The 22,799-nt window shown below is 39.1% G+C and overlaps 1 protein-coding gene across 1 annotated transcript in view; it reads left to right on the top strand.

Moving 5' to 3' along the window:
* The first annotated feature begins 5,442 nt into the window (after positions 1-5,442).
* LOC136679211 (guanine nucleotide-binding protein subunit beta-like protein 1) overlaps positions 5,443-22,799 on the top strand; it is a 48,109-nt gene continuing 30,752 nt past the window's right edge. The window contains exons 1-5 of the mRNA XM_066657614.1: positions 5,443-5,536; positions 17,119-17,268; positions 17,949-18,074; positions 18,570-18,732; positions 22,145-22,237. Of these exons, the coding sequence (XP_066513711.1) occupies positions 17,159-17,268; positions 17,949-18,074; positions 18,570-18,732; positions 22,145-22,237 (492 nt within the window). The 5' untranslated portion in view covers positions 5,443-5,536; positions 17,119-17,158. The remainder of the gene's footprint in view (positions 5,537-17,118; positions 17,269-17,948; positions 18,075-18,569; positions 18,733-22,144; positions 22,238-22,799) is intronic.

Raw genomic sequence — 22,799 nt, 5'->3', positions numbered from 1 at the left:
TTGTGCCAGTTAAATTGTGTACACACTGTGTTGATCCTGGGTATGGTCTTCTACTAAAACATGTGTGAATTCACTAGTGCAACCGCCACCAATGTCCAGAGATCTAAGAAAAGTCTTCCTCCCACATCACACAGTACAAAGATAACCAACAAAGCTATAATGGAATTGGCTATAAGTGTTCTCTTATTTGAAATGATGTGGAAATTTGAAAAGACACAGTGGAGCTTGACATGACTAACTTGGAAAAAACTGCTGCTAAACACAATGTTTACATTCATACCGATATTGGACATAACTGCACCTTACTGCTAACTGCACTGTCCCCCTCCCTTATTTATTGTTTATGTCTCACATACTTATTGTAAATTGTTTGCATCATTGCACATGCCACTGCACACATGCACTTTATGTTGTATTGTGTAGTTTGTTGTTCTATGCAGCACATTGGTCCGGGAGGAACGTTGTTTCGTTTCACTGTGTACTGTACACCACTTTTTATGGTTGAAATGACAATAAAAAACACTTGACTTGATTTGACTTGACTAAAGGAAGCTTGATCTGGAGCAGAAAGCTCTTATTGTGCATTTTATTGGACATACACTGGCTACACCTTTGTGGACACCTGCTCATCAGGGATCTCTTCTGAAATGAAGGGCATTAGTAGAGAGCTTTGCGTTTAGCCAAAAAAACATAAGTCAGGTCAAGGACCGAAGTTGGAGTACCTGTTTTGAACTTGATACTACTGCTTGATCCGCCATGTCTCGGCTGATGAACTATATTTGTGAGATGTAAATCTGAAATTATGTTTAATGGTTCCTTTAAATAATTCACTTGTTTAAACAGTTGATTAATTTCAGTTTGTTTGCGTGTGATTCATGTACATGAAGTTGTAGTTATCTTCTGAAGGCTTCTGCTGCTTCACGCTTCGATGCAGATATTTGCTCCAATGTTGTCGTGACGACAGAGGTACAAGCCCCACTCTAATGCTGCTGTGGACAGATGTGTGTCCGTGAAATTGGAATCACAAGGATTCTGCAATGCTTCCTTAGCACTATTGTCCCCAGATAAATGGTGTGGGCTGTCGAAGGAAATCTCTAGCAAAAAATCGCACATATGCTCAGTGGTGATGAATTCCTTATTATTTATTTTTTAAAATTGGATTATCTTTATTCTGCCTGTAAAATCTCTGAAATCTGCCTCTAAAATCTTGTTCACACAATGTTCTTGATGAAATGATTACAGATCTGCTGCCTGATGCTCGAGATATTGTTTCATAATATGTTTCATGATACTGTTTTTAGTGTTGAAACCAGTATCACCACTTTGCTATGTCAGGTACTGATATTGGAATGTTAGTTTTGGCTCACAAATGCTCATCCAACTCATCCCAAAGGAACTGCATGGAGTACCATCACTCCAGAGAACACAGTTCTACAGCCCAAAGCCATGGGCGTTATAACCCTCTTGCCAACACTTGGCACAGGGCATGCTGACCTTATGCTCATGCAGTCCTATTCATTTTTCTGTATGTGTCTACATCACTGGACCTTTATGTAGCTGAACTTAAAACACACACAAACTTAAAAAACACATAATATACATATATTTTTTTTTTTGTATCGACTTGAAAATCCACTTATTATTTTGTTAAACCATTACTCAGAAATGGTCAGAAACCAGAGTCCTCAGATGCTGGACTCCCACTGTGAGGATAAGTGAGAGAGTTAGTGAAAAAAGAGACCGCATGAAACAGTGAGAACATGTGTCCAGGGATTCCTTTCCTCCATTTTCATCTAACTGGACAATGCACTGTCCTCCTGTTTGGACCCAGGGAGACTGTGGGAGATGAGTAAATGGAGAAGTCACCAATAATTCATGGTTCTGCGTCCCATGGCATCCACCCAGTCTAGGCCAAGAGTGCATTTCACACCCCCCTCGGTGAGGGTCACAATCCCGCCTCGTCCATTTGCTATAATTGGCCCAGGCTGAGGTCAATATCATTATAGGAAAGGTGATGACAAGTATGCAGTTGTATTACTGACCCTTTCAACCTCTAGTTGCTTGACTTGACATTAATGAAGAAGAATTTGCTTTGTAGATACATCACATTGAAACAAAATGAAATTAAATAACTGAACAATTTTATGAAATATGAAAAATGTTTGCACTATATAAGGAATTTGTATTTGTTTACACAGCAACACACAATAAACATTTCGCTGTTCAGTACACAGGCATGAGCACGTGTAAAAGCTTAGCCATTTGTGAAGAAGGTAGAATGATATTTAAATGATCATAGAAAATGTTTGTTATATAATATAAACCTTGTATTGAATCAGCACACAATCCGTAATATATAAGTAATTTTTGAAAATGGCCTATCATGTATTTGTCATGTTTTTGTCAAGATAAGTCATTTAAGCCTTGCCTATATACTTTTTAGGCACTCTAACATTGTTGTATGTTCTCCGGGTGGTTTATTGTGACTTTAAATACTATACTGCTTTAAAATTCATCTCATACAGCACCTGTGAAACTGTACTGTCTCATTTCTTGGGAGTGCTAGAGAGAGGCCCAGTTCAGCCATCAGCTTGGGCTAATCCTGGGTCTCTAAAGCGGTTTAAAATGCTCTGGTTTCATATAATCTTTTTCGTCCAGACCTTGGTGAGCCTGAAACCTCCTCCATGATAGGAATGGACAAATAGAGGTTTCTCTTTCTCTCTCTCTCTGTGTCTCGCTGCAGCTATGAAAGGCCACTGTGTGTTCTGAGGATTAAGAGATTTTTTTTTCCAACCCCCTCCTCTTCGCTCTTTTTCATTTAGCCCAAAAAGAATAAAGAAAGAAAAAAAAACTTGTCTGGTTAGGATACCCAGTTTTCTACCTTGCAAAGGGGGTTATGCGGGTTCATGTATCTTTTGTTATTTTCAGAAAAAAAAGGGTTTCAGACATAAACCACAAGCCTACGAATGTCATGCAACGTCGCAAAGTATTAACGGTAAGCACACTTTTAAAAGGGCAGACTTTCTGAGTGCTTCATGCTTCATGCAAACATCTGAAAATGTCCACCACAACACAAATAATATTAGCTTCATTTACATTAAAACTCAAATACATTTTGTGCTTAAAGCTTCCATATTCTACATCTTTCTTCCTGATGACCACTTACGGCCATTGTTAGGATTTACCAGAACCAGACAAAACCCATTCCTACAAAACCATTTTCCATTTTCATTTCCATTCCACTGTTTAGGATTTCACATTTCGTAAACTCAGAGAAATATCTAGGCAATCAACATGAGAAAGAAATTAAATAAATATTTATTTTTAATATTCATTACACAAATATATATTTAAGCAATATTATCTCTGACTCAGTACATAGAGCGCAATATTTAAGTGTTAAAAGAATTTTTTGCATGATTAAAGGTTTCTTTACATCATGACAGGGTCTTCAAGTCAATGGAGAATGTGCTATAGCTGGTTCTATACTGCACCATAAACAGTTCCTCTATTGTTACCATCTCAAGTGTGTTACAGTAGGAAATGTTTTTGGTGCAACATGGAAAAGGTGCTATATAGAACATCTATAGCAAATTCTCCATCAACCTGAAGAACCCCTTCATGATGCAAAGAAACCTTAAATCATGCTTAATCATTACTAAAGAACCCTTGTAGAACCATTATTTTTAAGTGGGTAGCATTTACTTAACATTCAATGCACACAGGAACACTTACGTATGTTTTATTCAGACCCAAGATATGCATACAAATTAGGATGGGAGTTGGTTTGTTGAAATGTATGTAGTATGTGTATAAGGCGGGTGGTTTCATGTTGTGGTGGGTGTGTTTCTGTTGCCTTCTTTGACACCAACACCAAATTGTTGTCAGAAGTGGGATGTGGCTGAAGAGATTGAGGAACTTCAGTGATTAATCATGGCCAACATCAAAATCCTGGCCCTCAGAATGAAGGCACTAAACATCATACCTGACTTCAGGCTCAAACCCAGTGGCTGGATGAAAATGAAAGCACTTACAAAGGACCAAGCCCAACACACAGCCAAGGAGCTTCAAGTCAAGCAGACAGCCGATGGAAGCTTTGAGCTCGGGTGATGGCCAAAGTACTCAAATCCCAGCAGATGGCTGAGGATTGTGGTGACCGTGAGCTCCAAGCCCAGAGAATAATTGAGGACTGCAGCAGCCAGGAACTCTGTGACACCCACACCATGGGAGCATTGAATGTAGCTCCAGTGACAACAGATTGGTTGGCAAAGATCTCACTTTCCTGCTCAGCTCCAGGTAGCAGTAAGAATCCATGTAAGACTGAAGGCATTAATGGTTAGCTGCTCTGCTTGGTTCTTGTGTTGGAACCTCTGCAAATCTCCTGGAAATCAAATTCAGGAATTTCACTACTACTGGGTCTACCAGTAATGAAGCAGCAATTATGAGAGCAGCAGTAAGAAATGACTTAGAAGCAGGCATCACTGGCTGCTGACTTAACCACTACAGTGAGGCAGGACTAATCTGAGGCTATCCTTAATGCCTTGCTGCCAGAAAACTTACAGCATCATTTTACAGGCACGCCAACTTACTGGCTGTCATCATCTTGTTGGTTAGGGCTGTAAAAATTGGGAGCATAAGACTAGCCAATGCTGTCAACAAATGTAAGTGAAGAAACAAAGACAGGACTGCAGTAGCTTCATGTTCCAGAACGTAATTGCTCAACCATTTTCTAACTTAATACAGAAACACCTGCATATACGTGATTATTTAGGCTTGTTAAAACATACAAGTGTGTAATACATTGAATCTACATTAAACTAAGACAATATAATGACTATTGTAGATTTTAAAAAGAGAAGTTCTTAAATTGGTAGGTATTGGTTAATTGAGGCCATTATATCAATTTGTTTAAAAGCAAAGTTTTAAGTGCTAGAGGTTATTTCTTTTTAAATATGTAATTGCACCATATCAGTTGCTTATAGATAAAATGACAGTTATCACAGTTATTTATGGGACAATATCAACCACAAAAATGGCTTTAGTGAAAATGGCTTTAGTTTTTTTAGTGCATTTAGGCTAATGCAGAGGCAGTGATGCGCCACTCAAATCCACCGCTGCCTCTGCATCTGGACAGATGACAAAATATAATATAAATTTTCCTTGCAGTCTAGAATGAAAGACGTGTAACATATAACAATCGAAATATCTAAACTTTTTGGTGCTTTAATATCTTCAAATGTATCTAGCATTAATGTGCTATCTAAGGTGTATGTAGTATTCATATTAAATAAGTAAATATTTGATACATTTATACCAATTTTAACGCATGGTTTACTACACTATAAAGCACATTTTGAGTCATGCATATTCAGTTTACATTCTTTTAAAATTATATATTACTTTTAAATATCGGGTGTATAAGAACGCAGGAAAAATAGAATAACAATAATAAGGATCAGGCAGTGATGAGGGCGCCTCTTCTCCTCGGCGGGGTCCTTTCAGCTTGCTGTGTTAGTGTTTCAGTCGGGCTGTTCAGGTAAAGACAGTTTAACTAAGGTTATTACTTATATTAACGATATTATTACATATGTCACAATAATATTAGCTTCATATTCAAACAAATCAGCACGATGGCTTCTTCTGTGTGTTAGGGTAATGTTACGGTTCGTTTCATAGGATTAAGTGAGTGGATAACGGGGGACCAGGAGGACTTTTATTGTGAAACTTTTAAACTGATGCTACTTCAGTAACTGACGTCTATTGTTATAGTTTTCTATTTTAATGCTTTTTATATTTTATAGCATTTAATATATAGAAGTATAAACACTGGCAATTTCTGATTATCGCGGGACTCTTTGTCTGAGAGCATTGCAAGTTACAAAATAATTTAAAGCAGTTTTTACAACTTATAATATCAGAAATTCATCAGATTTTCCTTTTCTTCGTTTAGTAGATCTTTGTATTTTTAACGGTTATGTTATAGATCTGTGAATGGTTTGTGCAAAGTTTGGTTGATTAAATTTCCTTGGTCAGATGATACTTATAAATAACTACACCACTATTTTCTGATATTTTTCATGTGCATGTCTGAACTTCTTAAAACTAGACATAGCTTGTCTTCACTGGATTGTAAGTCAGCTTTCTTCTCTTAAAAAATAGGCTACACTAAAGAGAACACGGTATTGCAAGCTTTGACAGAAAACAAAAACAGACAAACAAAGCAACACCAAAGCTATAACAGCGAAATCCTGCTTAGCAACAGGGACAATATTGCACTGATCAGCAAAAACTAATGAACTAATTGTTTCTACATTCACTCTCCATTTTAACTGCTGCACTGGCCACATACGATCACTGTATTGTTCTAAAGTTACAGAATGTACGTCATCTGTTGCTCTGCATTCACTGTATGCCCCCTTTCACCCTGTTCTTTGCCACATGACCACCACAGAGCAGGCAATATATAGGTATAGGAATATTTTCAGCACTTCAGGGAAATAGAAGTGGTGATGCAGCATCAGTGTGTGTTCTAAACACTGGTCAGTCAGTTAGACACATCTGTGTTCTGCTGTCTCTGATCCAATCCTACAAGTACAACAATTGCACTGCAATGCTGGGAATGATTTACCCCCTGAATAAGACCTCTCTGAAAGGGGTGCAAAGCATAAGTATGCAAAGCAATAGATGGACGACCAACCTAGTGTAACTGCGTGCAAGTCAAGGGCCAGCAGTCCATCAAAGTGCATCAGGCACTCACACATTCGTTCACAGCCACTGATACTATTTTGCAAATACAATCCACCTAACAGTGTTTCACATCCTATAGTTTATTTTACTGAACTTCATCTTTGACCATATAAAACCTTAAGTGGCAAATAGGCTTGATTTGATATAGGCTTTGTGTAATTACTATTTATTTTGTTTTTGCAATGCAATTTTAAGGATTAAAAGTGTATTAACAATACATTTTATAAAAAAATAACTAGAATGTAATGGGGACGTCTACTGCATTATTAAAATGAGATCAGTGTGTTAAGATGTAATCAGACATTTAGAGTGCTTTGATTTGAAATGCTCTATTTCTGAAACACATACTCTGACAAAAGTGGGGACTGTAAACAGAAGAATATAATATTTTTAATAGCAACCCTGTGAAGGTTATTAAATGAAATTGTTAAAATACTATAATAATAAAGTTTTTTTTGTTTTCTCCAATAGTGAGCATCCGCACAAAATGTGAAAAAGAATGGGAGGAATTTCATCTATCTGGGGGGAGGTATATATAATGAAGGGCAAAGATGCCAACATCAAGTGAACAGACTGGAATGTGGGTGATGCAGCTTGCAATGGTGTGTGCTAGCATAGGAACAATTCAGTGCTTCCCTTTAGTATGCAACAGAGTAGTAATTAAAGGCTAAGCACCAGCTATATGAAAGTGTCAATCAAATAAATACAGTGGAATTTGAGTTCCTAACTTTTGTTTACTGATAGTCAGAAAACATGTTATTTCTTACTAATTCAAGGAATAAGGTTTAAAAGACCGTTGGTCCCCCCCCCCCAACGGTGTTCGGAAACTCTAATAGGCGTCTTGCCTGTGACGTAGATGGTGGACAACAACTCTAGAAGTTGCACTTAATTTAATGCAAAATGACGAAAAGGTGTGTTGTTTTTGGCTGCAATCATTCAATGTACAGTGGGACATCTGTGCACAAATGGCCCAAAGATCCCAAAATATCCAGAAAACTGACTAGATTTGTCAACTTTAAACGGGCACTATGGAAAGGACCATACGCTCACTCCGCTTTTCCAAAAATATGGGCATGTAAGGAAACCAACGAAAGGTGTTCAAGAGCCTCTGTAACATGGAGGTAAACAGGGTAAGGACACTCACTTCGCCTGTTTTAGTTGGTGTTAGTTAACGTTAGCTTGACTTGCTAAACTCGGTGGCTCAGATTATACTCGGCTACGTAGCTGCATTACGGAGGTTTATAGTGACGGATGAATTCGAGTTTGACTTCGATCACATTTACAAGAATAACGGTACCTCTAAATTTGAGTTTAGCTTATTGCTAGGCTATTGTCATGAATAATGTTGGTTATTTAGCTAAATACTGTCATAACGGTGTTTTACCGCTGCGTTTTCAGCTGTTGTCCACCAGTGACGTCACGGTTGCGTTCAAGAATTTCCGTAGCGAGCTCGTGTTTTTCCGTCAATTTAATAAAATTGTCAGTTTTAAAGCAAATGAAGCATGCTATTTACATTTTAATTCATACTTATATATGTCAGTAACTAAAATAATGTGAAATATTCATGGAGGTCCATTAAGTGGTGCTTACCCTTTAAACAATTAACAATATATATATACAAACATCTTACAGTAATAGTGTGCAATAATTGCACAATTGGGACTTATCCATAGATTTTCAGTGTGGGTCTGGCTTACATTTTGTCATGAAGTGGTAATTTTATGGCAGAGAAGAACATGTAGAAGTAAAATGTCCAGTGTTTCAAAATTGTTGTATGATTAAATTACGATGTAAACAGTTATTTACAGTGGTGTGAAACAAAATGTAATATTCTATAAAACATATGTTATATATGAAGAACGGTTGACAGTAGTGGTAATAGGAACCAGACGTGTAAATCCTGAAATGCTAATAAAGCAGTTTTTATCCTTGCATTGAAAACTACATACTGGTCTTTTATAAGGTGAAAATATACTTTTAAACTAAGAAAATGTGTGTTGGTTCACTCGTTAAATAAAATGTCTGTGGTTATTTGCAAATGCCTGGTTCCTATCACATAAACTGTGAAGAAATCAGAGTCAGTAATTATCTCCACATCTAACCACTTTGCATCAAATCACTTTGTAAGAGTTACAGGCCAATTATTGAGTAATACAGACATCTTGGTGGATTTGGGAAATCTTTATACACTGATTTAAAGTGTCATTTTAATAAATGACAGAAATGTTAATGGTCTGTTGAAGTTGAGAGACCAACGCTGGTCTTTGTGTGTGACCCCGCGTAGACCTAATGACGATATATTATGTAAGACGTGTGTGTGTGTGTGATAGAACGGAGAGCAGACGATTGGCTGTCCTCATCAGTCCGGCTACTCGCAAAAGACTGAACACACCTGAGGAAGGAAATAGGTGACAATGCTAACAGATAAGAGCACACTACCTGCAGGCTTCTTTGTTAGCCATGTCCACTCAAATCATTGGCCAGTGACAAAGTGCTCAATCAACACTGCCCCCACACACGGTCAGTCTCCGACAGCCTCAGCATTCAGCTCTTATCTCTGCATGCCTTGGCACTGCATTCACGCCATTGGCAGAAACAATGCAGCCTCTTCCCCTGCGTCTAGTCTGAGTGACAGGGGTGTGGGTGCCCCTTGTTACGGACTTCAGACCTCTATCTACCCCACAGCGGTTTTTCCACCCCAAATACTCTCCTTACAATATAGGGTGTGTGTCCTATATATGCCTCACATCCTGCTGTGTTTATTTAACTGGACTTTATAATGGAGCTGTGGCTCCGTCCGCAATATTTGTTTCCTCCCTTGGAGAATTTGACTTCTCTTATTTTTGTTTTGTGAGCAGGTGGCGGGAGGTTGGTTTTTAAAACTTGGAAAAGGTCTGAGATATAGGGGGAGGGGGTGGTGGTGGGGGGTGAGAGGAAAACAAGATAAGAATGTTTCGATAAAGAGAAGAATGAAAGAATGCCTGAGAGCTGAGGTATGATCTCATTAGGAAAGGGGAGGACCTGCAGCTGCACCAGAGAGTGACAGATAGACCTCTTTGGCAACCTCTGAGATTTTATTTAATAATGATTTATTGATATTTTTAAATGCCAGAAACTATTCACTTAGGATGCAGGGATCCTATTCATTTGAAATGCAAATATCACTTGTTACTGCCATCAGTTGCATGTGTGTATCCAAAATATTAAGTTATAAGTAAAGGATAAAAACATCTTAAGTTTCAATGGGAGTCAATATAAAAATATTTATTTGAATATTCCAAATCATTTTGGAGCATTCCTATTGGTCTGTTTATCAAGAAAATTTCACACAATGTTAAGGACAGATATACATAAAACATATTGCTGACATGTACAGTAAGTCATTTAAAGGTTTTGGATGTGAGATGGATTGTAGAGAGCTAACAACTTTTAGAATTGTATTCATTGGCACTTAATTACATAGTGGTGTAAGAAACTGAGCTGAGATGAAAATGTAGTAATTTTATTTCCTGTCCACAATCCCAAGTCAACCTACATGGTGATAATTATAAAGGTGGTAATTTTAAAATAATTTTTTCTTAAGTGCCTATCCACCAAGAATTGATTTTAAATAATTTCCAGAAAGTTTATAACAATCCACTATTGCTTACAGCATACAGCATACACCCATTTACCAGTCTAGAATTGGAACAGACATGCATATAAGCAGGGGCAATTCTAGGAACAGGGCTTTAGGGGCGCTAAGCCCCCAGTGAGCAGCTCCGCAGACTCTATACTGATCAACCAGCAAAGTGCAAGTGATGTAGGAGGGTGGCACAGTGGCGCAGCAGGTAGTGTTGGGGGGACCTGGAGGTTGTGGGTTCGAGTCCTGTTCTGGGTGAGGAGTTGGTGTGTTCTCCCTGTGTCTGCGTGGGTTTCCTCCCACAGTCCAGAAACACACATTGGTAGGTGGATTGGCGACAGTGTGAATGTGGCGCCCTCCTCCAGGGTGTGTTCCTGCCATGTGCCCAATGATTCCAAGTAGGCTCTGGACCCTCCGTGACCCTGAACTTGATAAGCGGTTACAGACAATGATTCAGTTCAGTAAATGTGAGGAGTGCAGTTAGTGATAATGTATTAGTACTGACTGAGTGATAAAGTATAGAAATCCTCATCAGAACTGATGTCACTAACCAGCTTTAGGAGGAGAGATAGTGTGGGTGATAGGAGGGGGAGGGGTGATTGCTGTATATTTGTTCAAATATTTAGTTCAAGCCATATGTATTTCTTTGGACTTTGTAAAATTTGAATTTTTAATAATTTTTTTCAGAACCTTTTTTTAGCTTATGAGAGAGAAATTATGCTGCGTTGGAGTGATGTTGGAAAATTAAAAATAACCAATGTTTTCGACTTGTAAAGTGCACCGGAATGGCAGACAAAGTCATATTTTACATATTTAGGTTCTTGGCTATTTCATAAATATCTACAGCTCCTTTCCATTGGGCCGAATACATATGAAATATGTTTTACCATTTGTCCAGTTTTATAGCTACATCTTCCTTTGAAATGCAGTGTGCACCGAACAATTTCGTGGTATTAGGGCATTCCTTCACTCCACCTTTCAGATCTGCAGGTTGGCAAGAGCAGTGTTTATGAGGGGATGGCACTGAGCTGCACTCATTTAGCCAGACAGGATTCATTATGTTTTTGCATTTCCGTAATCTCCAGGATCTGGAGGGGCTTATTTATGAATGGCAGCATATGACAGCAGAGACGGGAGCAGGTGAGCTGAAGTCCCTCCTTCCATCCTCGCTCTGAGAGAGGAGAAAGAATGCGGGCAGTTTATTCCTAGGCTTTGAAGCCCCATGTAAAATGAGTGTGCGCACCCCCTCCCAAGACCCAAGCCCACTTCCCCATCGGATCCGTTATAAGGCCGGGGCTGCTGATAGTGCTGCGTTTGATCTGAAGGTCGCCAGCCCCTTGCTGTGTTGAGAGATACCTGGCTGCCGAGCCCTGGTCTTTATTTAATAACACGGCTCTGGAAGGGGAACTCTCTCTCATAATTAGGCCTAATTACGCCACAGGTGTTGACAGAAGGCCCAAGAAGAGACAAACTGCCTTTATCCACAGACTTAGAGTCAGATTACTGGAGCTGTCTTATCTGTTACACAGAGACTACAAAACCTCAATCTTCCCTCGCTCTTTGCTGTTTCTCTTTCTTCTCATTCCCTCTCCATCCTTCCATCCCACCACAGGGAGGGACAGCCTTATAAGGGAGATGGAGGTGCAGGATATTAACCAGTCTTTTTCCTTTTTTCCTGCTAAGACTAACTGCCCGTTCTCATTCTTTGGACCAACTTGCAGGTTGTTGATACGTTTAATGAAATTTACATCGATGTGCTCCAGCAGGGCTAGGGAATTTTCACGGAGCCGTTCAGTTACTGATACTGCTGTTGTTTTTTCTGTACAGTTTATGATGGTCACTGTCAGGTTATAACCTTCAAAAAGGCAACACTTTTAAATATTTGAGAAGGGCATACATTTCTGAACATAAAATTTTGAATTCCCTTCTTGGATTTGTGCTGCCCATTGTGGCCCATTTATTATCATCATTATTTATTCTGACATTTGTGGAATGTTGCTATTAGTTCTGACAGGGACTGGTGATATTGTAAAAAGGAAGCTCTAAAAACAGCTTCTGAGAATTGTCACTAATTTCACGTGTATAACTCAGTATGTTTGTAAATTTGATATCCCTGGTTAAATGACATGTTTTTTACCTTGTGAATTTAACATACTGAAAACAAACAAATAAACAAACAAACAAAAATTAAACTAAGGTATAAAATAAACAAACGAAACATAACTTGATCATTAAAATATTATTACGAAATATTTATATAGAGGAGATGTATCCATTTAAATTTATTACCAGATCATCAGAGTAATCAGACCATGTAATTTGACCTAACCTTAACCATAACATGTACATATATCTGTAAATATACTGATCAGGATGAAAAAAAACATTAAAATTACATCCATTTGTAACAAAGCATCACACAGTAAAACACCCCTTCCACTTCAATGTAACTGCGGTGCTGAGAGTGATCGTCCAAATAACACTTCCTCTGTGGTGGTCTTGTGGGTTTCTTGACCTTTAAATAACACAGTGAAAGGGGTGGGTATGCAGAACAACAAATGGACTACAGTCTTTAATTGCAGAACTACAAAATGCAGCTCTACGATAAATGAAGCTGATCAAATGGACAAGGAGTGTTGAAACATAGGGGTCATTTAAATGTTTTGGTGTACATTTAATTAGTATTTACGACTTGCTTTAATGACATCATAAATGTGTGGCTTTATATTTTTAGTAGTGGTATTTAATAGATCATATTCATTATGTGGCTTGGATGTTGTGATGTTTTGAACACACTGACCAAATGTTCAGATTTGTTTTATTTTACAAAACAATACATAACACAAGCAAGTGAGTAGTATTGTGTTATACAAATGGCCCTGAGCTGTTCTCCTATTGGCCAGTTCTGACTTTTGGCTGAGAAAACAGGAATTCTGCTTGTGAAAGGCCTCCTTCGTGGGCCATTGCACTGTTAAGTGTTTTCTGGTCTCTAACACAGCTAACTCAACCTGTCAATTAATTATCATTCTACACCACAGAGACCACTAGACTGCGGCATTGTTGGGCTGGATCAGGCATTCTCCTGTATATTTCTATCATCAGTACTGTCTGTGCAGTATATATTTTTCCTCCATGGAAACTATTGTTTTTTTATTTCATTATGTTGTATTGGCCCAGATCCTTTTTTTTTAATAGCCACCATTACTTCTACTTGCATCATTGATGTAGTAATAGTTTTAGAGGATGGCTTTAGGCTCCTTAGACTCACATCTCCATCTCTGATGATGTGTTCTGTTTCCACAGAGAACAAATGCTTTCTGTGCCATGTCATCATAGATGCTGAAAGGAAGGTGGAAAAAAAAGAGGCAGCTGTTGCCAGCTTTGGTGTTTTGGAACTCCGTGTAGGAGAAGCACAGATGGCACTTCAAACAGATCTTATTATGGCATGGCCAAACAAAATATTAAAAAATAAAATAAATAAAAAAAATTTGAAGTTCCAAGTATGTTATAGAACTATGTTATAGAAAGTTGCCCTATAGTGGTATTTTATTTCATTTTTTTTCTAACTAAATCTATTTTCATTTTTAATTCATATACTGTATATGACTTTGCATTTTCAGAATTCCCTTCAGTGACAAATAGACACATTGAAAACATGGCACAACACAAGAAAAAAAGCATATTTTGCATGGGTTTCAACGGAGAAATAATAATTCTAGTAGGTTTATGCAACTGCCTGTCCAGAGTGTCTACAAGTATTTTGTCATTTGCCAATCAACCAAAATATTACAATGACCTCTTGTACTGAAGCTTGTTTATGGTTAACTCATGAATATATTCGGTCATGAGAGAAAAGAGATGCATTTGAGTGCTAGTAGTTCTACATTAGATCCTATGATGAAAATGCTAATATGTCTAACAGGGATAACTTTTTCCTCCTCATTATAAAACATACCGGGATCTCCTTATCCCCAAGACGTGAAGACACGGTGAGCTTCTTTGCTTTTAAATGACGTGAGATTCTCTCCAGTGGAGCGTAAAGGGGCAGTGTTTGATATAACTATGTCCATCATTCACATACGTTTACATTAGTGGTGCGCTATGAAACCAGACAATCTGTCCCTAAAAAAGGTGCCCATAGCAAAAACCCACATTTCAAATAGCAACTTATAACTGTATAAACTAACACAATATATACATAGGGCGGCACTGTGATGCAGCAGGTAGTGTCGCTGTCACACAGCTCCAGGCGCCTGGAGGTTGTGGGTTCGATTCCCGCTCTGGGTGACTGTCTGTGAGGAGTGTGGTGTGTTCTCCCCGTGTCCGCGTGGGTTTCCTCTGGGTGCTCCGGTTTCCTCCCACAGTCCAAAAAACACACGTTGGTAGGTGGATTGGCGACTCAAAAAGTGTCCGTAGGTGTGAGTTTGTGTGTGTCTGTGTTGCCCTGTGAAGGACTGGCGCCCCCTCCAGGATGTATTCCTGCCTTGTGCCCCAGGTAGGGTCTGGACCCACTGCGACCCTGAACTGGATAAGTAGTTACAGAAAATTAATGAATGAATATATACATGCTTGTATTACACCACTAATGCAAACGGAGGGACGCATGGTGGTGCAACTGGTAGTGACAGCTCCAGGATCCTGGGGTTGTGGGTTCAAGTCCCGCTCACATTTTCAGTGTACCCCATGTGTATGTAAGAGGAAGGAATGTGGATACATTTTGGCAAATTGTGCAGAATTGAGGTGATTTACACTGTTTCTGTTTTTATTTCCTCAAGAATGTGAAACGTATGAAATTATTTGTTCTTCATTTCTTCCCAATGGCAGCATAATGCCTACTCCTAGTGATAAATCACTTAAATGAAGTGTTTAACAGGCTTTTTACTAGATGCACAGTTGTGCCCCATAATTGATTTGCAGGCAGATGGGTACACCTGTGCTCCTCAATTTTATGTGCCCTCCAGTACAAAAAAAAGTCTACAAACACCTGTAGTTTAAGAGGTTTAAACAAAAACCTTTATATATTTAATGTGTTCTCTAACTTTTTAACTTTGCTCTATACTTCGGATTTCATCAGTGCCACAGTAGGGCTAGTGTCCGGTAGTTAATTTTACTCTGATCCTCTTCATCTTACCACATCTATAGCTTCAGCAAACTGTCTCTGGCTCCTGTGCAGTGTGGGTTAGAGACTGATAGTCATGGCCTGTAATTTCTGAAACCAATTTAAACCCACCCACTCCTCTTGGCTGTCTCCTTTTTGCGACACCAATGGTCACAGTGGAGTGTTGGGTGTCTGGTGACCGTCCCCATTATGAGGGGAGTTGTGGGGTGGGGGCAGGTGTGTGTGTCTCGGCTTAATTAGGAAGGTAGGGCAGAGAGTAGGCTCCGCTTGATGGGTTAACATGCACAATTTAACCACTAACCTTCCGAAATGAGCTCTTTCAAAATAGCTGGGGCTTGGGTTTCAGGGCCAGGGGCAGGGGTGATCGAAAATAAGCTTGAGCACCAGGGATCTTCATTAACTTTACTGATCCATATCTAAAATCTCTGCTATATTGGTTGCTACTCAAAAGAGAGCTATACTGTTCTGTCTCTGTTTTGACTCCCTCTCTCTTGCCCCCACCCGCTCTGTTCTGTAGGCTGAACGATGAGATACATTAACTAAAACTTATAGACTATAAAATCAGAAGTTTAAGAAAAACATCTAAATGGAGTTCTCTCTCTCTCTCTCTCTGTTAGTATTTGGATGTTATGTTTTAGTTGTCTGTGTATCTGAAAAAAAAGACTTTTCAGATACACAGGGGTGTGTGTGTGTGTATTTGTGGGGGTAAGGTTGGTGTGTTATCTGCAAAAGACTGAACAGTAATAGATTTGCTTTGGTTTCGATTGTGTTTACTGTGCCTTTTTAAGGTGTTCTTTTTAAAAGCAATCACTGATTTTTTTTTTTTTCTCTCCTCACTCCAAACATGATTTTACACTGACACACAGTTTCCGTCTGCGTTGTTGTGGTTGGCTGTGTTTTTGGTGCGGCTCGCCCTTCATCCGACACGAAACACCCGCACACATGCTCCTGAGTCTTAAAACCCGCCGCTGGTCCCAGAGACAAAAATCCAAAGGCAGAGTCTTGGCCTGTTTACAGTAATTAAACTGTCTCCCACTGTGATTCATGACATATTGAGTAAGAGCTATTATCATGTAGAAGAGTAAAAAAAGGACATGAGAGGTCTCGTACACCTTCCTCCTTAAATACCCGCCGGCTTTATTTTTATTTACAGTTTCGAGTAGCCAATCCCCTGGCGTTGAGGCCGGCCTGTTTTAAAAATGCTTAAATGATTAGCAATCAGAATATCTGGACTCTCTGTAGAGGAAAAGAGTGATTTTTAGGAGTTAAACTGCTACAGTTTGTTTGTATAAGCGCAGATGAAGATGAATGTAAAGGCATGTTAATAGAAGTCTCATTTAGACTGAGCAGGGTTTCCATTAGGGTGGAGTAGAGGCTAGTCAGAAAGTGGATGACCAAAGACTTGGTGCTGAAACCTCTGCCCGCTGGTGGGCCAGGACTGTAAATCACCCGTTTTAATCTCCCGGTTTGAAATTAATCAGCGAGAGTGAACCGTAACTCAACCCTCCTCATGTCTGATAAAGCATTCATCCGCCAAGCTTTGTGTTTATTTTATTAAAGGACTTGGAATAAGCCGTACACACACTAACTCCGACTGCAGTGTTTTATTTTATTTTATTATTTTTTCTAGGTTTGAAACTGCTAATGTGTCCAAGTGATGGATCTTGATCATGGCCCTCCCTCCCCCAGATCCTGTGTTTACTTTGAGGGGGACTGCAGCCCCTATTAACACACTCCACTTCAGCTGCAGAGGGGCAGGTCCTCCATTACTGTACTCAGGGTAAGCACCTGCTAATCACTTACCTACCCAGAATACGAAGGTTTGTGTTAGGGACACCTGCTTCTCCATAATTTCTTCTGAAATGAAGGGTGTTAATTAACTACAAAAGTAGTTTGTGCCTCTTTGTTAAAGTTACAGAATCTTTTAACTATTTTAGCAAACATTTCTGTGAGGATTTGATGGTGTTTAGCCACATAAATACTAGTGTGGCCAACCACTGATGTTTGATCCACTGTAACTTCCTCTGTGCCACCACCCAGTGCTGAGGGCTTTATATTCATCAGTCAGGTATTTGGCACTGAGCATGGTGACTTTGCTGTTGAAGAGTGTCCCATTTTATCAGCAGTGCTTTTCTGTGGAGATTATGCCAGCTGACTGGGCATGGCTGAACACATACGTTAACAATAGGTGTACTTACAAGTAACTAGAATCACTGTTAACAAGAGATGTCTACTTACTTAATTCCATATAAAATAATATTACATTTGCAGTAATATACAACAAATGATCACTGGGTTAGGAACACCTACCTTGTATCTAGTCTTTATCCATTTTATCTGCTCCAGTGACTATACAGGAGACCAGCACTTTTTAGTTCTAGAGACTGTGATATTCAGTACTGAATAACTGAGTTCTAGGTTCTGAGTGTGTAGTTTACACTGTGCCTTGTGTTATTGCAGGTCAGCGAAAGGCTGCGTTCATGTATGGAATCTAAAAAACAGAAGAGCAGAGAGTGTTCTAGAAGGTCATGGTGGAGCCTCAGTCATCTGGGTCAGCACCCTTGGCTCAACGGACGTTCTCCTCAGGTAGTATCTCTGCTTGGCACAAGATAAAACCCAGATATGTTCAATATGGTTTACATTGCTCTACCTCTTTCACTCTGATAATCTGCTGCTGAGTCCAGATTTCCAGTCCAGTTTTCTCTAACTCACTTCAGGTAGCAGAGTCTGATGAATATTTATGAGTAGTGACTAAATAATTCATACTAGTTACTGTATAATATACCTTATGGGCAATAACGGATTAGTAATAATAATAATACACTTTCAATGTAAAAGCAGCAACATACTTCAAATGAAAATTAATCAAAAGTGTTTATTGGCCAAAATGATTCAGTAATTTGAGTATGTAAATGTTGTATGTGCTACATGCTGAAAAGGATTCCAGATCCCTCCTCATTTATTCAGAGACGTCACAACGAGACGCTTGGTGGCAGGTGACATTTAGGCCTCTGTATTGAAGTTAAGGTTATATGAGGATATTATTTTGTTCTGAACTTGTGTCTATGTTTGTATGTTCAGTCAGGGGCGGGACATGCGAGTGTGTTTGTGGGATCTGAAGGAGGGCCGGAATGGTGTGACACACACGCTCCACACTGGAAGTGTTGGGTTTTGTCAGTGCAGTGTGCTAGAGACTGAGACCAACAAAACACTTCTAGCCCTCCCTGCAGAGCACACAGAGGAGGTGAGTGTGAGAGAGGGATGAGGGGATCCCTAATTTCTTGTTTAATACTCGGTTCCACATCTGAGAAGAATCACAGGAAAGAGCAGAAAAAGAAACTCATGTTATTCAACTTTAGGTCCTGAGTTCAGTTTTCCCATCTGGATTTTGTAATAAATGGCAGGTATGACTGGGTGTGACTAATCAGTTGCTATAGATGAGTTAAAACTCTAATAGCGTTTTCCCACTGTATGGAATCTATCCAACTCTACTCGACTCGGCACGGCTCTTTTACTTTTCCACTGGCCAAATCTGGTACCTGGTCCCTGGAACCGGATATGTTTGCAGTTCCAGCCCACTCCAGGTTCCAACCGTGCTGAATAGATACTAAATGGTGATGTGCAAACCCTGCAGAGCACTGATTGGCCAAAGCCATGTCCATCTCCAGGACATACAGAGCTCATTCAAATCCAGCACAAATCACTGCTTGTAAAAATCTCTTAAATTACAGCAGTTTCACGTTTATTTTTATCGGACTCAAAACAGCAGCTTGTAACTCTACCTTGAGGTGTTTGAAGAGGTTTATATGCTTCTTGAGTCAATGGCCGACGAACATTTTCAGTTATAGCTCAACATTCAACCAGGAAAACAGATCTGTGAAAACAGGGGCGTAGAGTCGTGTTTAGGCCAAAAAACTAAAACAACATGCGAATACGCGATATGTTACCAGCACCTAACTTTACCGCTGCTGTTGTTGTGCTTTTCAAAGCCAGTGATTCCTGTTAGAGACAGGGTTTTTTGACATCACCAGTTCCATTTCGTGGGGGAGTCCAGCCATTGGTAAAGTGACAAGCTTTAAGTGAGCCGAGCTGAGCCGTGTCGAGTCAAGTGGAGGCGTGTAGAGCCGGACCCATGTGGTGGAAAAGCACCATAACTAAAATAAACATTTGAGTCCCTGTAATTCCATGTAAAACAGCAGATAAATATTCCCAGACAGCCTTGTATTGCTGCAAATAAATTACATACATAATAGCAAACACAGTGTAATATTTTGGTATGTCACAATAACTAGTGAGATGCAAAATGAAGTTAAAACAATACTCTGATCTAGAAGAACTAACTAGACTTAGTTTCTATGAATAATCTTGATCTTTAATCAAAACAAAACAAAAAAGAAGAGAGAAATTTCAACTAAATTTAATGAAAGTAAATTATTATTTAATGATGTCAAATGCTTATTAAATGTAGACAGCTCATTAAATATTAAGAGAATGGCACCTAGAAAGCCAGTGTCTCCTCCAGACTGATAACAGAGTTATGCAACCTCACCTTGACAGTTACGTTCATGAGGCAACTTTACGCAAATTACATTTTTGTGTCTGCGGCTACCACAAACGGAAACAATGCTGAAAGGCCTGGGGGTAAAAAACACTGCCAGTTTCATTTAGAGAGACAGAGAAGTGAAACACTAGATTAGGAATGTCACACACCAGCTCCCTTTTTTTTTCTAACTCTTGCTTTCTTTTCAGTATGCTTCTTTAATTTTTCGGAACATATTTTCTTTTCTCCCGTGTTCTATGCAACACAATTCAAGTTTGTGTTTTTGTCTAGAAACATGTTTATCTTTCATCTGCTTCTCTCTCTTTTATTCTCTCACTCTCCCTCTTCTCTTCTTTCCCTTTCTGTCTTTTCTCCCTACTCTCTTCTCTTGTTTCTCTGTCTATCTCTCTCATTTTCTCACTCTCCCTTGACCCCTCCACTCCTCTCTCTGTCTCCCTCCCTCTCTCTCCCACCTGAGGGGATGAAATGAATGAAAGCTGTGCTCTTAAAGCCCTCTTTGTTTACAGTGGGGCAGTAAATGCATGCTCCAGATGTGGTCTCCTGTTAAAATATGAATAGGTTTTTAATAAGAGCTGTTTAATGGAGCTCTTAATGAGGATGAATCTTGATAGTCATGGTAATCAGTGTCAGACCTGAAGCGCTGACCTGAACTTCTCAGTCATGGCTGTCAGGACTGTGCTCTAATCAGAGTGCATGCCAGGATATGGCAAGTGTTTGTGTATGTGTGTGTGGGTGGGTGGGTGGTATTAATGTGTGTGTACAGTACCAGAAAAAATTGGGTACACCCTCTCCTGAAGAATTGGTGTTATTTTATTTTTTACCCGTTTCCACATTTTTGAGGAATGGAGCGCATATATTTATATGTATATATTCTTTCTTATTCAACAGCACACTGTATCAGGCTCGTTATAGCTCCCGCCACTTAGTATGTTATAACTCAGCTGTTGTCAGGCACCTATATTTTGAGTCAGTGGAATCATGTCATGAATTGATGAAGCAGAGAGAGGCACACACGAGAAGAAGCTGGTGATGATCCACTCTGTATAAAAAAAAAAACAGGCAGAAAATAGCCAATAATATAAATGTAAATAAGAATTAATTCTATATTTCTATTTTTCTATGAAGTGAAACTAGTGTATAAAATAGGTCAGGTACAGGTCAGTGTCGTATTTGTGTATAATGACTGTCATTGGAGTCTGACTAAGTTTTTAGTGTTTTTGCTCTTGGCGCTATTTCAATAAAAAATAACAATGCTGTATTAAAAAAACAAAACAAAATCAAAACATATTTATTTTATTTATAACTGCAGTCATTACCAGTCATTAAAACAGGTCTGACAGCACTGTCTGTCATTGGGGTGCTTCAAGTTCAATGATAATGCTTTGATTGGACAATGGCCAACCAAACTGATGTTGTTCTAGACACCACTGAGAGCCCAATTAATATTATCGAAATGAATTCATTTCCGTCTTTTCTTTTGTAACATTATGATGTATCCTGCACAGTAATTAGCAAAATTAGAAACCCATGCTTTTAGCCTTTGGCTGAGTTAGTTTCCAAACCTTTCAGACGTGAAGTATAGATAAATGCAGTTGTATATAAAAATTTGCATAGGTCTTGTCAATTTAATGCTGATATTTTCACTTCAAGTTCACAAGCATGCATTCACACATAATGTTACATACTTTGCATACAATATATTCCTGGACATCCTGTCTAATGAGCGCAAGGCATGAGTGCACCATGAACAGGGCGCCAATCCATTTGTATCCTTACTCTTGAAATTGTAGATAGTTTGACATAGACAAAGATTCATAATAATCAGAGAAATTACACACAAAATGTTATATAACTGTATGTAATGATAGAAGACCATTGCACACAGTGTTGTGAAGAGTGAACAATATGTAATAATACAGTGATATGGCAGTGAGAAAATCTCAGATTAGATGTTTGAGGATAGATATCGTTGTATCTTCAGAATCTTGTATGCCAGTAATACACATTCCATTTCATTCAGCCTGTGTTACAATTCGGATGCCTGATATTGATATAACCCTCCCTTTAATTGTTTTCTTTTTTTCTTCTCCTGCAGATTAAGGTGGTGGAGTTGTTCACTCAGACTCCAATCTGCTCCTTAATTCCAGACTCTAAACGAGGCATGCTCATGTGCATGAAGATGTGGCAGGTAAGATCTACTGAATATCAGTTTACAAAAAAACAAGAAAAATATCCAAGTTGCAATATAAAGTTATTGCAACTCTGTGTTCTAAAGACCTCTTTATGCTTTTTTTATCTCACACACACACTTGGATTGAGTGTCTGTGTGTCATTGGATGCTGTCCACAGGACACTTGAGTGGAACCCTTTGGTTGGTGGAAAGTCCGGCAGGGTCACTGAAGGGTTTAAAAACTGCAGCAGCAGTGCTGTGTCTGATCCACTCATACCAGCACAACACATATTAACACACCACTACCACCACGTTATTGTCACTGCAGGCCTGAGAATGATCCACCACCCAAATAACACCTGCAGTGTGTTGAAAACGGGGTGAAAGGGGGTAGCAAAGTATGCAGAACAACAGATATACCACATTCGTTTTTGGTAGACGTACAAAATGCACCAATATGGTGAGTGGAGCAATGGACAGGGAGCCTGGAATATCAGTGTTCGACTTTTATTTGGGTCAGACAGTGTGCGGTGTAAAGGGCAGGGGATATTTAATGGTAAAAGCATTAGGGAATAAAAAA

The sequence above is a fragment of the Hoplias malabaricus genome, chromosome Y (genome assembly GCF_029633855.1).
Source record: "Hoplias malabaricus isolate fHopMal1 chromosome Y, fHopMal1.hap1, whole genome shotgun sequence".
Lineage (NCBI taxonomy): Eukaryota > Metazoa > Chordata > Actinopteri > Characiformes > Erythrinidae > Hoplias > Hoplias malabaricus.
This window is presented reverse-complemented; position numbering and strand designations above follow the sequence as displayed.